The 16,005-nt window shown below is 37.1% G+C and overlaps 1 pseudogene and 2 gene segments (V, D, J or C); all 3 read right to left on the bottom strand.

Annotated features, from left to right (window-relative positions):
* LOC122114179 overlaps positions 1 to 2,273 on the bottom strand; it is a 49,577-nt gene extending 47,304 nt beyond the window's left edge. Inside the window, 1 exon segment of the V gene segment in view lies at positions 2,223 to 2,273. Coding sequence covers positions 2,223 to 2,271 — 49 coding nt within the window.
* Positions 2,274 to 11,005: 8,732 nt separating this feature from the next.
* On the bottom strand, positions 11,006 to 11,153 carry LOC122114190 (annotated as a pseudogene).
* A 1,994-nt stretch (positions 11,154 to 13,147) lies between these two features.
* On the bottom strand, positions 13,148 to 13,704 carry LOC122114143. The segment is given in 2 exon segments: positions 13,148 to 13,473; positions 13,598 to 13,704. Coding segments are annotated over 2 exon segments (366 nt in total).
* Between the last annotated feature and the right edge of the window lie 2,301 nt (positions 13,705 to 16,005).

The raw sequence follows: 16,005 nt of genomic DNA, 5'->3' as shown, positions 1-16,005 counted from the left end.
CTCATAGATTTTTCTGCCCAGACTGGCTTCAAACTGCCATCCTCTAAATCCTGCCTAGGTAGGATTACAGATATGAGCTACTGATACCTGGTTTACTAGGGGGTTTGTTTGTTTCTTTCACATCAAACTGCTATTTGGCCTATTATTTGGGGCCTCTTCACCTCCTCTCATTTTCCACCATTTTTGTTTTATATCACTGTACAAGGCTATATGGCTCAATATCAGAGCTCTTCAACTAAAACGTACTACTTTTCTAAGAAATTCGATAAGCTTCATTATACTGCTTTCTGTTGAAGAGCTTTAAATATTCCTTGCCCAATACTATTTTTGTTATCCAGGACAATAGATTATTATAGGCAAAAGACAAATTCAGGACAGTACTCCAAAAATAGGGCATTTCATTTTGAAATAAATTATTTCTTACTTTGTGTCAGGCTATATTACAAGGACAAACAGAAATCTCTAGGGAGGTAGTTAAACAGAGAAGTTAATAGTGTTTTGGAGCAGCAATACTGTATTGATTCTATTTTACTTATTCTTTGAGTATGGTCAGTTTCCTACTCTACAGTTTACCTAAGTATGGTAATTTCTTGTTTCCATTTTTAGTACTCTGTAGCTTACCAAGTTCCTCAGTAACTGAGTATACTGGCTATTTCATTTTAGGACCCTTAAATACAGTTTATTTTTTTATTCTGGTATTTGCCTTCTGGACTTTACATTATATTCACAAACTGCTTTGTTGAAGGGTCAACTCCTTTGTACAACTAAAAGATTAAACTAAAATTTAAAAAAAAATCACAAGTTTCAGTGAGTTTATAAGTGGTTAAACACCTGTCTGGCTGAAAAGTGGCACATCTGGAGAGAGCATGGAATATTCTAATTCCTGAGTGATGTCCTTTTATGATCCATAATCTAGGAGTAAACTCGTTCTGAGGACTGTGAACCATTCTAGAAAATGATCTAACAAAGAATGGATGATGATTGACATCTGAAAGGGGGGCAATCTTGTAAGGTTCAGCCCTGAAGTGGATGGACCTGATGATTTACCAATATGTACCAGAGAACTGAATTACATATTTTTAAGAAAATAAAACACAGATCTCCAAAAGCGTTGAGTGTGAGAATAAAGTTATCTTTCCCCTAATTTGGGCACAAAAATGTAATGGGGAACAGTACTTCAGAAGCTAAGAGAAGGTAAAAATGTGAAGCCCAATGACCAGTAAATAGTTAACTCCAACGTGAACGTTAGTTTTGATTCCTAGCCCAATTTGCTTTCTTTTTAGTTGGCTTTTTATCTAAATTTTAGTAGCAGTTTCTATATGTTGTGAAGTTTGTTGAATGTATATAAGATAAAGTTCCCCGAGTTTCTCTTCAGGGACCTGACATAGAAACTGTCAAGAAGAGGAGACATTCTGTCCCAACTTAAGTGCTCCCCTGCCAAGGAAGATTCCCCAAATCTGAAGACTGTTATTGGAATGGGGGTGGGGTTGCAAGGTTACTCTTTGGAGGCCATGTGAATCAAAATGTCTACCATTGTGGTTTTCACCCTGCTGACTGTCAGTGTGAAATCTGTGATTGACCCACTGCCACTGAATCTGTCTGGGACTCCAGTTTCTCGGTTGGAAACCCAATAGATCAGTCGCTGTGGAACTGGCCTAGCTTCTGCACGAACCAATACAAATATGTTTTTCCATTACTGTACAAGAGGCTCTCACTAGACCTGCAGGAGATGGAGGCCTGATCTCCAAGGGTGACAGGCAGGGAGAGTGGAGTTTGGGTCAATATAGCTATCCCACCGGATCCTAAAGAGAGAAGTGGACAGGGTTAATTACAAGTTTCTTTCCTAACTTATACTGGACTATAAAATTTTAAATAATGTTTTATGATCCAAAATCTTCATTAAACACCACACACACACACACACACACACACACACACACACACACACACACACACACACACACACACACACACACACTGATAGTTGTAAACCATGAGGACCTCTAGAATTTACCAGCACTTTCTACTTATCTAGTCCTAAGCAGAACAAGGTTCTTTGGTCCTTCTGGAATCTTCCTCCCTCTCACAGATACATATATCATCTACCCATCCAGGAGGGAAAGTGTGCACCTCTCATCAGTGGATTCAACACACATGGGAAGAATTGGGCACCAGAGCTCAGCCCCTCCCCATCTCCTTCCTCAGCTCTGGTGTGTTCTTACCTGGGATCCAGAGCATGAGCAGCCCCAGGAGTTGAGCAGGGCAACTCATTTTGAGAGTAAGCAGTCCTTGTCAGCTCAGGCAAGCTTAGAGCTGAGCTTTTATGGTGGACTTGCAGAGAAGCTCATCCCCAGGGAGCAACATACAAATATCCTGGTGAGTGAGGTTGTGAGAGACAAACTGTCAGGAGAAAAAGTGACACCAGGAAGGTGGGGCCTCTCCTGGTAGTAATAGTCATTAACTATGATCAGGAAACTTGGAAAAAATTATATTAATGAAGTAAGCCAGTCTCAAAGAAACAAAGGTACCATGGTTTCCTTTATCTGCAATAACTAGTATATGTCTAGGACAAGCAGAAGACGTCAAAAGCTATGTACATATGACCATATAACCTGATACTAAGCCAATGAACCCCAAGATAGGGGCACAAGAGATTTTCTCTTTCTTGTTGTTCTTTTTAATGTTCTAATAGTGTACTTTGTGATTTTTTTTCTTTGTATGTTCCTCCATTGTACAACCCTGTTTTCACTGTATTTGATTCCGGTGTCCTGCATCTAGTATATACCTATTTCTAATTTGAGGAGGGGAAGGGAAATGACAAAATGCTGAAATAAGGATACACGATGACCATTGTAACAATAAGATGTACATGATACTATATTGAAAATGAACTTTACAACTTTGCTGAGGGGAGGGGGCAGAGAGGAAGGAGTTGGAGAGGAAAGGGATGGTAAGGGAAAACAAAAGAGGAAATGGACTCATTACCTTGCTCATGTAATTGTAACCCCTATGTACAGTATCTACACAATAAAAATATATATTATAAAAAGAAAGGCAAAGCGGGGGAGGAGGATTGGGTGGGAGGGCAGGAGGAGGATGGGAAGGGATGGTAAGGGGAAACAAAGGAGGAGGCTACAATGCTTGATAAGAAATGTAGTCATTATTTCGTCCATGTAATTATAACCCCTCTGTACAGTATTTTCACAATTAAAATAAATAAATAAGTAAAAAAATAAAAAGAAAGGCAAGAGAAATCTTATATGTGTTCCCTAGAGAGGGACATGCCTTCATGATTCCTGCTTCTCTTTGCCTGCTCCCTAATTCTTCAACCCTTTCCAGGCATGTTTTACCGTTTTCTTGAATAAAGATACCTTTTCATTAAGTAGTGAGTCATTCTTATTTATTTTCTAGATATTTATTTAAAAGTTTAAGTTTGGTCATTTTATTTTATTTTTAATTTTTTTTATTGTGAAAATACTATACAGAGGGGTTACAGATACATGAGCAAGGTAATGAGTACATTTCTTATCAAGCATTGTTGCCTCCTCCTTTGTTTTTCCCCTACCATCCCTTCCTGCCCCCTCAGCTACACCCCCAACCCCCTTCCCTCCACACCCCTCCCCACCCCACCTAAATTGTAAAGTTCATTTTTCTACATAGCGTCTTGTACATCTCATTGTTGCAATGGGTCAATCTGTATCCCTATTTGAATAATTTGTTTTTTCCCTTCTCCTCCCCAAATTATAACGACACCAAATATAGTGAAAACAAGTTAGGTTTGGTCATTTTAGTTTGTTCAATACAAACCACATATAATGTAGAAAGTAGAGATATGAAATGAGCAATAGTTTTATACAAACCTGTAATTCAGAAAAACCATGGAATACTGTATCACTTCTCTCAGAGCATGTTTTTGCCCTCACAATCCATAACACTTCTAAAATATTATCGAGTGACAGTCTTGACATAAGCCATATAGTTTGGTTTTTCCTAGACTTGATCATCACATAATTTGAAGAAAAAATGTTTTCTTCTGTTTTAGCATCTTTCTTTTTTCTGAACTCTTTCTGAGGCCATTTTTCCCCATAGGTTCAGGACCCTTCCTGTTATTTCCTGTGGTTCTGAAAGATTTTCTGGTCCTCCAGAATATGTCAGCACATGCTAGCTTATCTTCATTTGCATTTATAAAAACAGTGTTATTACTTAGTCTTCAATTTTGAAGTATAAGGTCATGAATGCAGAATTCTTGCTGGCTTCTGTTATTCATTAGTCACATACATTATTCTATTGTAGTCTAATCTCAATTGTTAATAATATGAGTATTATCCATGGCAGTACTGAAATTTTTCTTGTGTAAAAAGACATAACTTTCTGAAAGATTAAATTTCACTGTACAAAGGTTTTTATCTGTGTTTTACATGACTGTGTTTTGGTAGAACTCTTTAAAGCATAAATTATTGTTCTATATTTAAGAATTTTTATAACTCATTTTTCTCTTTTTGTCTTTAATTTTAAACATAATCTTATGAGAGTAATCATCACATTGACTTATAAATCTGTCATTCTTTTTTATTATACAACATACATTGATGTATCTTCGAGTTCATTGGTTCTTCTACAGTTAACAAGTGACAATATATCTACAGAGTGAATTTCTCTATGGGGTTCTAGAATTCCTAAAACTTTTTTTAAATTTTATTTTATTTGTGAACATATGGTACAGAGGGGTTACAATTACATGGGCAGGATAATGCATACATTTCTTACCAAGCATTGCAGCCTCCTCCATTGTTTACCCTTCACATCCCTTCCCAGCCTCCCCCCCCAATCCCAATCCTTCCCCTCTCCCCCCTCCCCGCACCTACTTTGTAAAGCTCGTTTTCGACATGACAACTTGTACTTCTCATTGTTGCAACAGGTCCACCTGTATCCTTAAACGACTTGTTTTTCCCCATCTCCTCCACAAATTATACCGACATCAAATATAGTGAAAGCAGGGGTTATAATGTGGGGGAGGGACATAAAAAGCAACAAAGAAATAATCTTATAAATGTGTTAGAAACACATGCATGAAAGAAAAAAAACATTTAAATACATATCTAAGGGTTCATTTTCCTAGCATCACATTATCTGACCTTTTCCACTTGACTCATACATATACTAGATATTGCAAATAAGGGAAACCATGGGACCTATGTTTCTTTGGGCCTGGCTTACTTCACTTAATATAATTTTTTCCAAGTTTTTCCATTTCCTAACAAATGGGGCAATGTCATTCTTTCTGATGGAGGCAAAGAATTCCATTGTGTATATATATATCACATTTTCTTGATTCATTCATCTACTGAGGGGCATCTGGGTTGGTTCCATATCTTAGCTATGGTAAATAAGGCTGCAATAAACATAGTTGTGCTGGTACGTTTAGTGTGGTCTTGTTTGTAAGCATTTGGGTAAATGTCCAAAAGTGGGATTGCTGGGTCACAGGGGAGCTCTATGTGAAGTCTTTTGAGGAACCTCCATACTGCTTTCCAAAGTGCTTGAACAAGTTTACATTCCCACCAACAATGAAGTAAGGTTCTTTCTGTCCACATCCCCTCCAGCATCTGTTGTTGTTAGAGATTTTGATTTTTGCCATTCTAACTGGAGTGAGGTGGTATCTCAATGTTGTTTTGATTTGTATTTCTTTTATGGCTAGGGAGGTTGAACATTTTCTCATGTGTCTATTGACCATCTTTCTTTCTTCTTCAGAGAAGTTTCTCTTTAAGTCTTTAGCCCACTTATTTATTGGGCAGTTGTTTCTTTGAGGATTTGTTGTTGGGGGATTTAATTTTTTGAGTTCCAAGTATATTTTAGATATGAGACCCTTGTCCATTGTATGGCTAGTGAAGATCTTCTCCCAATCCGTAGGCTTTCTATTGATCTTGCTAGCTATGTCCTTTGCCATGCAGAAGCTCTACAACTTTATGCAATCCCATTTGTCCAACCTTTCTTTGATTTGTTGTGTTTCCGGGTCTCTATTCAGAAAATTTCAGCCTGTACCAAGGAGACCTAGGGTTTCTCCTATTCCATCCTGTAATGTTTTCAGAGTGTCTGCTTTGACTTCGAGGTCTTTGATCCATTTGGAGTTGATTCTGGTGCAGGGTGATATATAAGGATCTAGCTTTAGTTTTCTATAAGTAGTTAACCAATTTTGCCAGCCCCATTTACTGAAGAGGCTGTCTTTCTTCCATTCTATTGTTTTAGCTCCCTTATCGAAGATTAGATGGCTATAGGTCTGTAGGTTCATTTCTGGGTTTTCAATTCTATTCCATTGGTCCTGAGGTCTGTTCTTATGCCAATACCAAGCTGTTTTGATTACTATGGCTTTATAGTAGAGTTTGAAATTTGGTATTGATATTCCTCCAGCAGCGTTCTTTCCGTTGAGGAGCGTTTTTGCTATTCGGGGTCTTTTGTTGTTCCATATGAATTTTTGGATTGCCTCTTCTATTTCCTTGAAGAATGAGGGTGGAATTTTGATAGGTATGGAGCTGAATTTGTAGATAGCCTTGGGAAGTATTGCCATTTTCACGATGTTAATCTTTCCAATCCAGGAGCATGGGAGGTTTTGCCATTTTTTAAGTTCTGTGTTGATTTCCTTTTTCAAGATTTTAAAGTTTTCATCATAGAGGTCCTTCACTTCTTTGGTTAAGTTAATTCCTAGGTATTTTATTTTTTGTGGGGCTATTACAAATGGAGTTGCTTTCCTAATTTCAGCCACACTTTTCTCATTGTTGGCATACAGAAAAGCCATTGATTTTTGGGAGTTAATTTTATACCCTGCTACTTTGCCAAAGTTTTGAATCAGCTTGAGTAATTTGGGAGTGGAGTCTATGGGATTCTTTAAATACAAGATCATGTCGTCTGCATGGAGGGAGAGTTTTATTTCTTCTTTCCCTATTTGGATCCCCTTTATGTCTTGTCTTATTGCTGTAGCTAGGCATTCTAATACTAGATTGAAGAGAAGTGGAGAGAGTGGACATCCTTGTCTTGTTCCTGATTTAAGAGGTAATGGCTTTAGTTTTTCACCATTAAGTATAATGCTGGCTGTAGGTTTGTCATATACAGCCTTTATTGTATTGAGGAATGTTCCATGGATTCCTAATTTTTCCAAAACCTTCATCATAAAAGGGGTGTTTGATCTTGTCGAATGCTTTTTCTGCATCTATTGAGATAACCATGTGGTTCTTATTCTTGCTCCTGTTGATGTGATGAATAATATTAATTGATTTGCATATATTGAACCAGCTTTGCATCCCTGAAATAAATCCTGTTTGATTAGAATTCCTAAATCTTTACATCAATGTGTTTTTTTTCTTTTCCGTCTCTTTTACTTTCCCCTTTCCTCTCCTTTATCTTCCTAGCCAGCTTGTTTTACTGGACAAGTTTGTTTATTTGATAATTCCAAGTTGCATTTGTTTCCTCTTTCCCTTTTTCAGCCAATGCTCCCTAAGTAGCAATGGAGAGACTTTAGTGTCACTGGACTTGTGGGCCATAGAGATTCAGTTATTCTTTTCTTGTCTTATACTGTTTAGTCCTTGCTTATGAAGCATGATAAAAGCAAATGTCCTAAATTTCAAAAGTTGAAGGAAGGAAAAAGGAGAGATAAGGAAAGTTATTTGATTAAAAGCTCCAGGGCCAAGCACTGAAAGTTTGATTTAAAAAAAAAAAAAAACTTCCGGAAAGTTTGTTGAAATCTTAAAATCCCAAAAGATCACAACTCGGGCTGGGAAGATGGCTCAGTGGTAGAGCGCTTGCCTTGCATGCCTGAGGCCCTGGGTTCGATTCCTCAGCACCACATAAGAAAAAAGCCGGAAGTGGCGCTGTGGCTCAAGTGGTAGAGCGCGCTAGCCTTGAGCTGAAGAGCTGAGGGACAGTGCCCAGGCCCAGAGTTCAGGCCCCACGACCGGACCCAAAAAAAAAAAAAAAAAACCAAAAGATCACAACTCTTAACTTATAAATCTTAACAACAATGAATTTCTGCACTTGTGACCCCAACTAGCCCATAAGCAATAAGCAGTTTGTATTCATGCAACCTCTGTACTACACTTTTCTGATGTTTAAGTAACAAACAAAGGAGGAGGCAACAATTCTCAATAGGAAGTGTACTCATTAACTTGCTCATGTAACTGTAACCCCTCTTTTTTACAATAAAAACATTTTTACAATAAAAACATACAAAAATGCTCTTGGTGTTTAGATCCAGTGAACATTTTTTTTTCCAACTGCTATTCAGCCTTGCCACAGGTAGATGCAGAGACTTATTTCAGGACCTGATGTTTTTCTGATATATATCTGTCATGGTTCAAAAACCCTTTCATTTCACAGAGACTCAAATCTCAAGATCTTTAGATACAGAATTTATAAAGAGGCTTTACATGAAGTGTCTCTTTCTTAATCTAATAGCATCCCTAGTCATTATTGGAGAGTGTTGAGCAGAAAGAAATGATAGCCAAAGAGGAAAGTTTGTCTTCAAATCCTCAGTACAAGTTGGATTTCAGTTTCTCTCCTTTGGTAATGTTGTGGGACCTGAACAACACCTACTTGATGATCATGAAGGAAGGGGAGGACTGTAATCTTTCCTAATTCAAGTTCATCATGGATTTTATGAGTTTACCTGAATGAAAAATAAAACCCTTTCTTCTGTAAGGTGATGAACACTGTCCTAAGCTGGAAGTGGTGCTTAACCACTTTGCTTCCTTGTTCTAAAAAGGCAAGGAAGTTGGAATGATTTAGGGATGCTTTTGTGTCCTTAGGATTTAGTGTCTCAATCCTTCATCTTACTCAGTGATATTTCTGGTCCCATAGTTTTGAAAATTTGATAGTTGAAAATCAATTGATGAGTCGTTTGGCTTAAAGTTCAATTAATTTATAATTTGAGAAATTAAAGTCCACCCTTCAATAAATAAAATCATATGCACATTGATTTTTAATAATTATATTTTTATGTTATTTTGAACAAATAACCTACTGGCCTGATTGTGACTACCTGATCACTCAGAAGAGTGGCTTCTTGTCCACAAAGACTCTCTCCGATGTCTACATTCTCCTTTTCCTATGAAAAGATTATAATTTCATCTTCCTTCATCCTTCTCTTCATCCATTTACTTTGAATATATATGAGGCAGATATGGAACCCCAAGTGATAATTAACAAAAGAACACAAGTCAAGCTAAAAGGAAATCCACATCCCAAATCCTGGTGTCAATTGTTGTTCACAAACTACTGGTTATAAATTTCAATCTGTCTGTACTTTTGGTTTATTTATTCACAATTTTCCAGTATTTGTTACTGATTCATAATTTTTAGAAGTGTCTGTTCCATTCAGTTGCCCTTTTGTTGACTGCATTTTTTTATTTCCGTGCTAAATTTTGAGTTTTTTTTCTTTTATTTGTAATTGGATTCCACATTTATTTTTTCCTTCATCTTTACTTGAAATACATTGCAAGTATTTCTTCAAATCTATCTTTCTTTCCTTCTTTCTTTCCTTCTTTCTTTCTTTCTTTCTTTCCTTCTTTCTTTCTTCCTTTCTTTCTTTCTTTCTTCCTTCCTTTCTTTCTTTTTTGGTCCGTCGTGTGGCCTGAGCTCTGGGCCTGGGCACTGTTCCTCAACTCTTCAGGTCAAGGCTAGTGCTCTACCACTTGAGCCACAACACCACTTCTAGCTTTTTCTGCTTATGTACTGCTCAGGAATCGAACCCAGTATCTCATGCATGCAAAGCAAGTACTTTACCACTGAATCACCTTCTCACCCTGTATTTCTTCAAATCTTTATTTGTTTAACAAAATATCCTTGGGTCACTCCATATAACTTCATTGAAATCATGCTTCTTTTACAGTGAGGAAAAAGTGTGTTTTGAATGAGTGCTTAAGAAAGAGAGAGAGGAAGAAAGAGAGGGACAAAGGGAGAAAGATGGAAAGAGAGAAAGTTTACAGTTTATATGCCAGCATTTAGTTTGTTGTCATTGTTTTTCGTGAAGGTTTTGGAAGTTTATATTCAGAGACGTTTTTCATACTGGGATATAAGTGAAATGCTAAAATCAAGCTGTTCTTTCTGTTTAGATTATTTCCTATTATTATTTCTATTCTTTGTCATAACTTCTGAAAAGTGTTGCTATAGACTAAAATGAAAACTAGCAAGTTGTATACTATAATAACACATTTTAGTTGACAGAGTTTTTTGGATTATTTAATTATTTATTGTGTGTGTCTGTATGTATGTATGTGTGTAATATAGTATAGTGTTTTGGACATATACTATTATTTATTTTGTCTCATCCATACCAATCTATGTGGATTTGTTATAGTGGTAATATTGAATCAATTTTCTTATTTCAACTATTTTGAATTTTAAATTGTCACTTCATGATGTTCAATAGTAAGAAGATTTGTTAAAATTTTTCATTTGAGATCTAGAATCCCAACTAAACTGGATGCACAGAAGTTAAGATTCTGATTCACACCTGTCTTGGGAGGCAGTGAGAGCTATCTCAAAAGCAAGTTGAGGCAGGTGGAGCATGTCTCTGCAGCTATGCAGGAGATGAAATTAGAAGCATTTCAATAGAAAGCCAAACTAGGTAAAAGTCACAAGACCTCATCTGTAAAATAAAGTAAAAAGGGATAGTAAATGAGAAATAGGGATACAGATTGCCCCATTGCAACAATGAGATGCACAAGTTGTTATGTCAAAAACGAACTTTACAACTTTGCTGTGGGGGGGAGGGGGAGCAGGGAAGATTGGGTGGGGGGGCAGGGGGAGGATGGGAAGGGATGGGAAGGGGAAACAAAGGAGGAGGCTATAATGCTTGATAAGAAATGTACTCAATATCTTGCCCATGTAATTGTAACCCCTCTGTACAGTATTTTCACAATAAAAAAAGAAAAAAAAATAATCAGGAAACCCTGAGTTCAATCACAAGAAATACTAAAATATTTTTTAATTCCTCATTTATCAATTACTGTTAGGCATATAATATTACATATATGTGTATAAATACACACACACACACATATATATATATATATATTTATATATATACATATACATATACGCAGAATAATTTCAGTTTCTGACACTTGATCCTACACTTGATCTTAGCCAATAGGCCAAGAAGCAAAAATTTCAGTTTCTTTTATTGCCTGTGCATTCAATATCTTGTAATTTGGTATCAGTACTAGGTCTTTTTTTCACATTTGTATATTTTCTTTTTTTTATTGTGATAATACTGTACAGAGGGGTTACAATTACATGATCAAGATAATGAGTACATTTCTTGTCAAGCATTGTAGGCTCCTCCTTTGTTTCCCCTTCCCATCCCATCCTCCCCTGCCCCTCCACCCAACCTTCCCCCTGCTCTCCCCACTACCAAAGTTGTAAAGTTCGTTTCTTTTTTTTTTTTAGAATGTTAATCTTTTTAAATACGTTTTTATTGTAAAAATACTGTACAGAGAGGTTTCAGTTACATAAGCAAGGTAATGAGTACATTTCTTATCAAGCATTGCAGCCTCCTCTTTTGTTTACTCTTCACATCCCTTCCCAGCCTTCCCCCGCCCCCCCACCCAATCCCCCCCCACCAAATTGTAAAGTTCATTTTCGACATAACGACTTTTACGTCTCATTGTTGCAATGAGACATACAGGTCAACCTGTACAGGTACACCTGTATCCCTATTTAAACGATTTGTTTTTCCTTCCCCTCCACAAATTATACCAACATCAAATACAGTGACAGCAGGGTTTATACCGTGGGGGAGGGACATACAAAGCAACAAAGAAATCATCTTATAAATATGTAAGCATGCTTTCCTTATTGAGGAACAGAAAATCATTGTGAAAGTGCTTAAGGCAAAAGCACAGAGTCAGAAAGCTAAATAAAAACATGAAGCTGTTTGTGTGGGCCTAGGATGCCAAAGGTCTCTAAACTGCTAGCAAAGAAAGAACCTTTTTGATAAATTAAAAAGCCTTTAAGTAATAAAAAAAAAAAATCTAAAAAGACACATACCAGATAGATGATTTGGCTACCTCACTCCCGGGAAAACATCTGAAATAAAGCCAACACACAAAAGTGATATTTATAAAGCAATTTCTTCATGTATAGATTTATTGTGATACTGTTATCATTTGAGAAAATTTGAAATTGGTCAATTGTCCTAGAATCAATTAGAAAGTAGTGATGAACTGGCCCTTATATGTATGTATATCTGTGTATATGTATATATATATATATATATATACACACATATGTATATATTTGCATATATACATGTATATATGTGTATATGTATGTATATATGTATGTGTATATATGTGTGTATATATACACATATATATGTGTATATATATATACATATATATACACATGTATACAACATATATAAAGAAACATGAAATCCTGTAATCCTCAGCAAAATGAATGGGGGAAATTCTGTTAAAACAGGCAAAACAAAAGGCCATTATGTATGGTCTTTCTCATTCAAACAAACTTAAAACAATTAAAATAGAAGAGTAACTATGTGGGCCTGAAAAGAGCTCCAGGTCAGGAGGCAGGAGGGTGAGCACAGGAGAAAAGTAGAAGGACGTGATCAATGTACATAATAGATGTATATGGAGAATCCCAGAATCTTATTAATAGATACTGCTAAAATATGTTAATACGATAGATATCAGAGAAGTAATGACTAAAATCTGAAGCAATGAATCTGTTCTTTGTATTATAAACAATTCCTGGTGGTAGCTCATACATCTAATACTAGCTATTCTAGAAACTGACATCTCATGATCCTAGTTCAAAGCTGGCATGGGTAGGAGACTTTGTGAGACTCTTAGCTCCAATTAACCACCAGAACACCAGAAATGGAACTGTGGCTCAATATGTTGGAGTGCTAACATTGAGCCAAAGAACTCAAGCCCCAGGACTGACAATAACAATAACACAAAACTATTGCTGCTTAGAATATCTATTACTTGTATTATTGTTTTATGAATCTCAACTGTTGACACAATTCACACTCTTCAAGTTTATATTGTCTATATCTGAGCAGCTCTGTCAGCAGATGGAGGCACCAGGAGGAACAGCTGGGGCAGCCCAGACTCTCACTTCTGTTTCTCTGCAAGGTTTTTGTAATGGCTTATATCACTGTGGGAGAGTTACCATAACCATGTTGACAGTAATAAGTGGCAACATCTTCAGGCTGCAGGCCACTGATGGTGAGAGTGAACTCTGTTCCAGATCCACTGCCACTGAACCTGGATGGAACACCAGATGCCAAAGTACTACTACCATAGATCAGGAGTTTAGGGGCTTTCCCTAGTTTCTGCTGGTACCAGGCTAAATTGCTATAAATGTTTCCACTGGCTCTGCAAGTGATGGTGGCTGTGCCTCCTACAGATGCAGACAAGGTGGATGGGGACTGGGTCATCTGGATGCCACACCTCGCATCTGGCAGGGGAAACATGAAACAAATATCCTCATTATTAACCAACTTATAAGAAGGCTCTCCTGAAGAGTAAAGCATCATCAATCACACTGAGGAATTTTAATGCCCAATATTCTTTATTCTTACCTGGGATCCAGAGCAGCAGGAGCCCCAGGAGCTGAGCAGGGATCCTCATGTCCATGCTGTGTGCTGACTGGGACTGACTGCTGCACCGACTATGAGCAGCCTATGAAGGAGTCCTGAGGGCAGTGGGCTGTGCTGCTGGCACATGCAAATCATCAGCATCTGGACAAGATTAAACACAACTGTACAGCTGCCTCATCTCAGTATGTCTACATATTTAGAATCTCAGGAGACTTAGGTCAGGCAACAGACTGTATTGTAGCCACAGAAGAGAATCAGCACATTTCTTTCCTTTGGGTGGAGCACACCACTGATCCCATTGGGGATAAAAGTCTCTTTTCATTTCTTTATCTGAGACAAGACCAGTCCATTAAAAGGTTAGTTCCAGAAATTTACAGACATCTGCACAATACTCATTTGGTACAAGCTTTGATTATCCAGAGCAGGAACTTTGGGAATTGCTCTGATTCACTGATCATCTTTATGTGGCAATTTGTCATCACTGCTGCCCTGTAATGTGATCCATAGAGGTAAAGTAAGAATATGGAGCTATTACATTGATTAGAAAATAGTTAAACTTGTGAATTGTGCCGCACAGCCTTGTTTTCTCCTATAACTCTGAATTTCTTGCATAAGCAGATACATAAAACCAAGACATTTTCTTCTCTTCAAACATGACCAATTTTTTTCCACCATCCTAGGGGTGTGTATAAATTATAATGTCAATTATTGAGGTCTTCATATACATTCTGGGTTTTAAACAGCTTAACCAAAGTTAATGTTTTTGAATCAGAGATTCTTCTTGAAAAGAAGAATAAACTCTGGTTATGCTGAAGCCTACTGAGTTGGCTGAACCTACATATGTTCCTTTCACTTGATGGTCTCTTCGATTTGTGAAGAGAACACTGTGTTTAACAGCTGGGTTAAAGATATTGGGCCCAAGTAGAGTGAGTAGAACCATGGAAAGGAAAATCATGTTGGAATTTTTGAACAGAATCCAGGAGCTAGCAGTACATGGAAATGTCATTCATATTGAGAGGAGGGAACATGGGGCTTAGAAGCAAGAGTGAGGAGAGCTGATTGTCTATTCCAGGGAGAAAGAGCATTGCTGGCTGTATTGTAGGTGCTGAGGTGGAATGAGACACGAGGACATCCATATGGGCCTGTGCAGTTGTCAGGGCCCACAAGTCACTACTGCATGGGATGCAAAGTTGACTCATCTCAGCAGTGTTATGCCAGTCTGACCAATATATGAGCAAATATGTGAGGGGGATTGTATGCTATGATCATGTAAGTGACAGTGACAGCTGGTGTTTCTCATCATCCAAAAAAGTTGATCATGTGGCTAAATTCATGAGGGATCAATGGATCCAACAGTCCTACTCTTGAGGGAAATAATTGTAATTTAACTACAGGAGAACTTTGTCTAAGAATAACTTATTGCCTTGCATGCAGGTGGACAAATCACCACAAATTCATACATATATGTATGCATATATAAGACTAGATGAATTAATGCGTGGATGGATAATTTTTCACAGTCTAGAAGTAATAATGCTCTAGTTCCATGAATAGATAGCACCATCACTAATGTACCTGTAAACATTCTCCACTAAGTGAAACAAGTGACCCTTGTGGAAATAATTGAGTTTTTATCAAAACTAGGAAAGTGTAAGATAATTTTGGATAATTTTGTGCCTAAAACAAAAAAATTCCTGGTGTGTGAGGTAAAGGAAAAAATGGAGAGAATCAGCTAGCACGGGTTGCTCACTGGCCAATTTCAAGGGATTCTGAATACCATAAAAACACTAATATACACCATTCAATAAATTGTAAATCCTTGGATTCACCATGATATTTTCATAAAAAATGGGATATTCTAAAATGATTAAAAACTTCTCCACACATTTTCATAAATTGCAAAAGGGAAAAATTGTTATACAGCAGCCATCACCTAGTCTAGAATTGAAATGAAGATCACCAGTAATGATGATTCAAACCGTGGGTCTATTAAGAGTCACCATAAAAAGAACATAGTGGCACTTCTGGACTTTGCTCACATATATGCACTACTGATAAAACCTGAAGGAAAATTCCATGAATCTATTTTGAGAGACATTCAGAAACATGGCTGCTGTGCAGTCACTAAGAATGATAAGACCATGGTTATACTGTGTTTTTTCTTACACAATAAGATGCAAAATAACATATATTCTTCTATTAGAACTCATTCATCATTTGGCAATATTTCACTGGCAGTAGGCAGATATTTCAGTTTATAGAAAAATGGAGAAACAAAAGGTATTTCAAGGAGGAAGCTCAAACAAAACTTAATCCAGGGGTTCATTTGTTATAGCAAGATATGATTTTTTCCTACCTCTCTCCTCTGTCCTCCTGTGTCCTACTTCTGT

Source organism: Dipodomys spectabilis, unplaced genomic scaffold, assembly GCF_019054845.1.
Source record: "Dipodomys spectabilis isolate Male_0828 unplaced genomic scaffold, ASM1905484v1 ptg000106l, whole genome shotgun sequence".
Lineage (NCBI taxonomy): Eukaryota > Metazoa > Chordata > Mammalia > Rodentia > Heteromyidae > Dipodomys > Dipodomys spectabilis.
The sequence above is the reverse complement of the archived record's forward strand: the minus strand, read 5'-3'. Positions and strand labels throughout refer to the sequence as shown.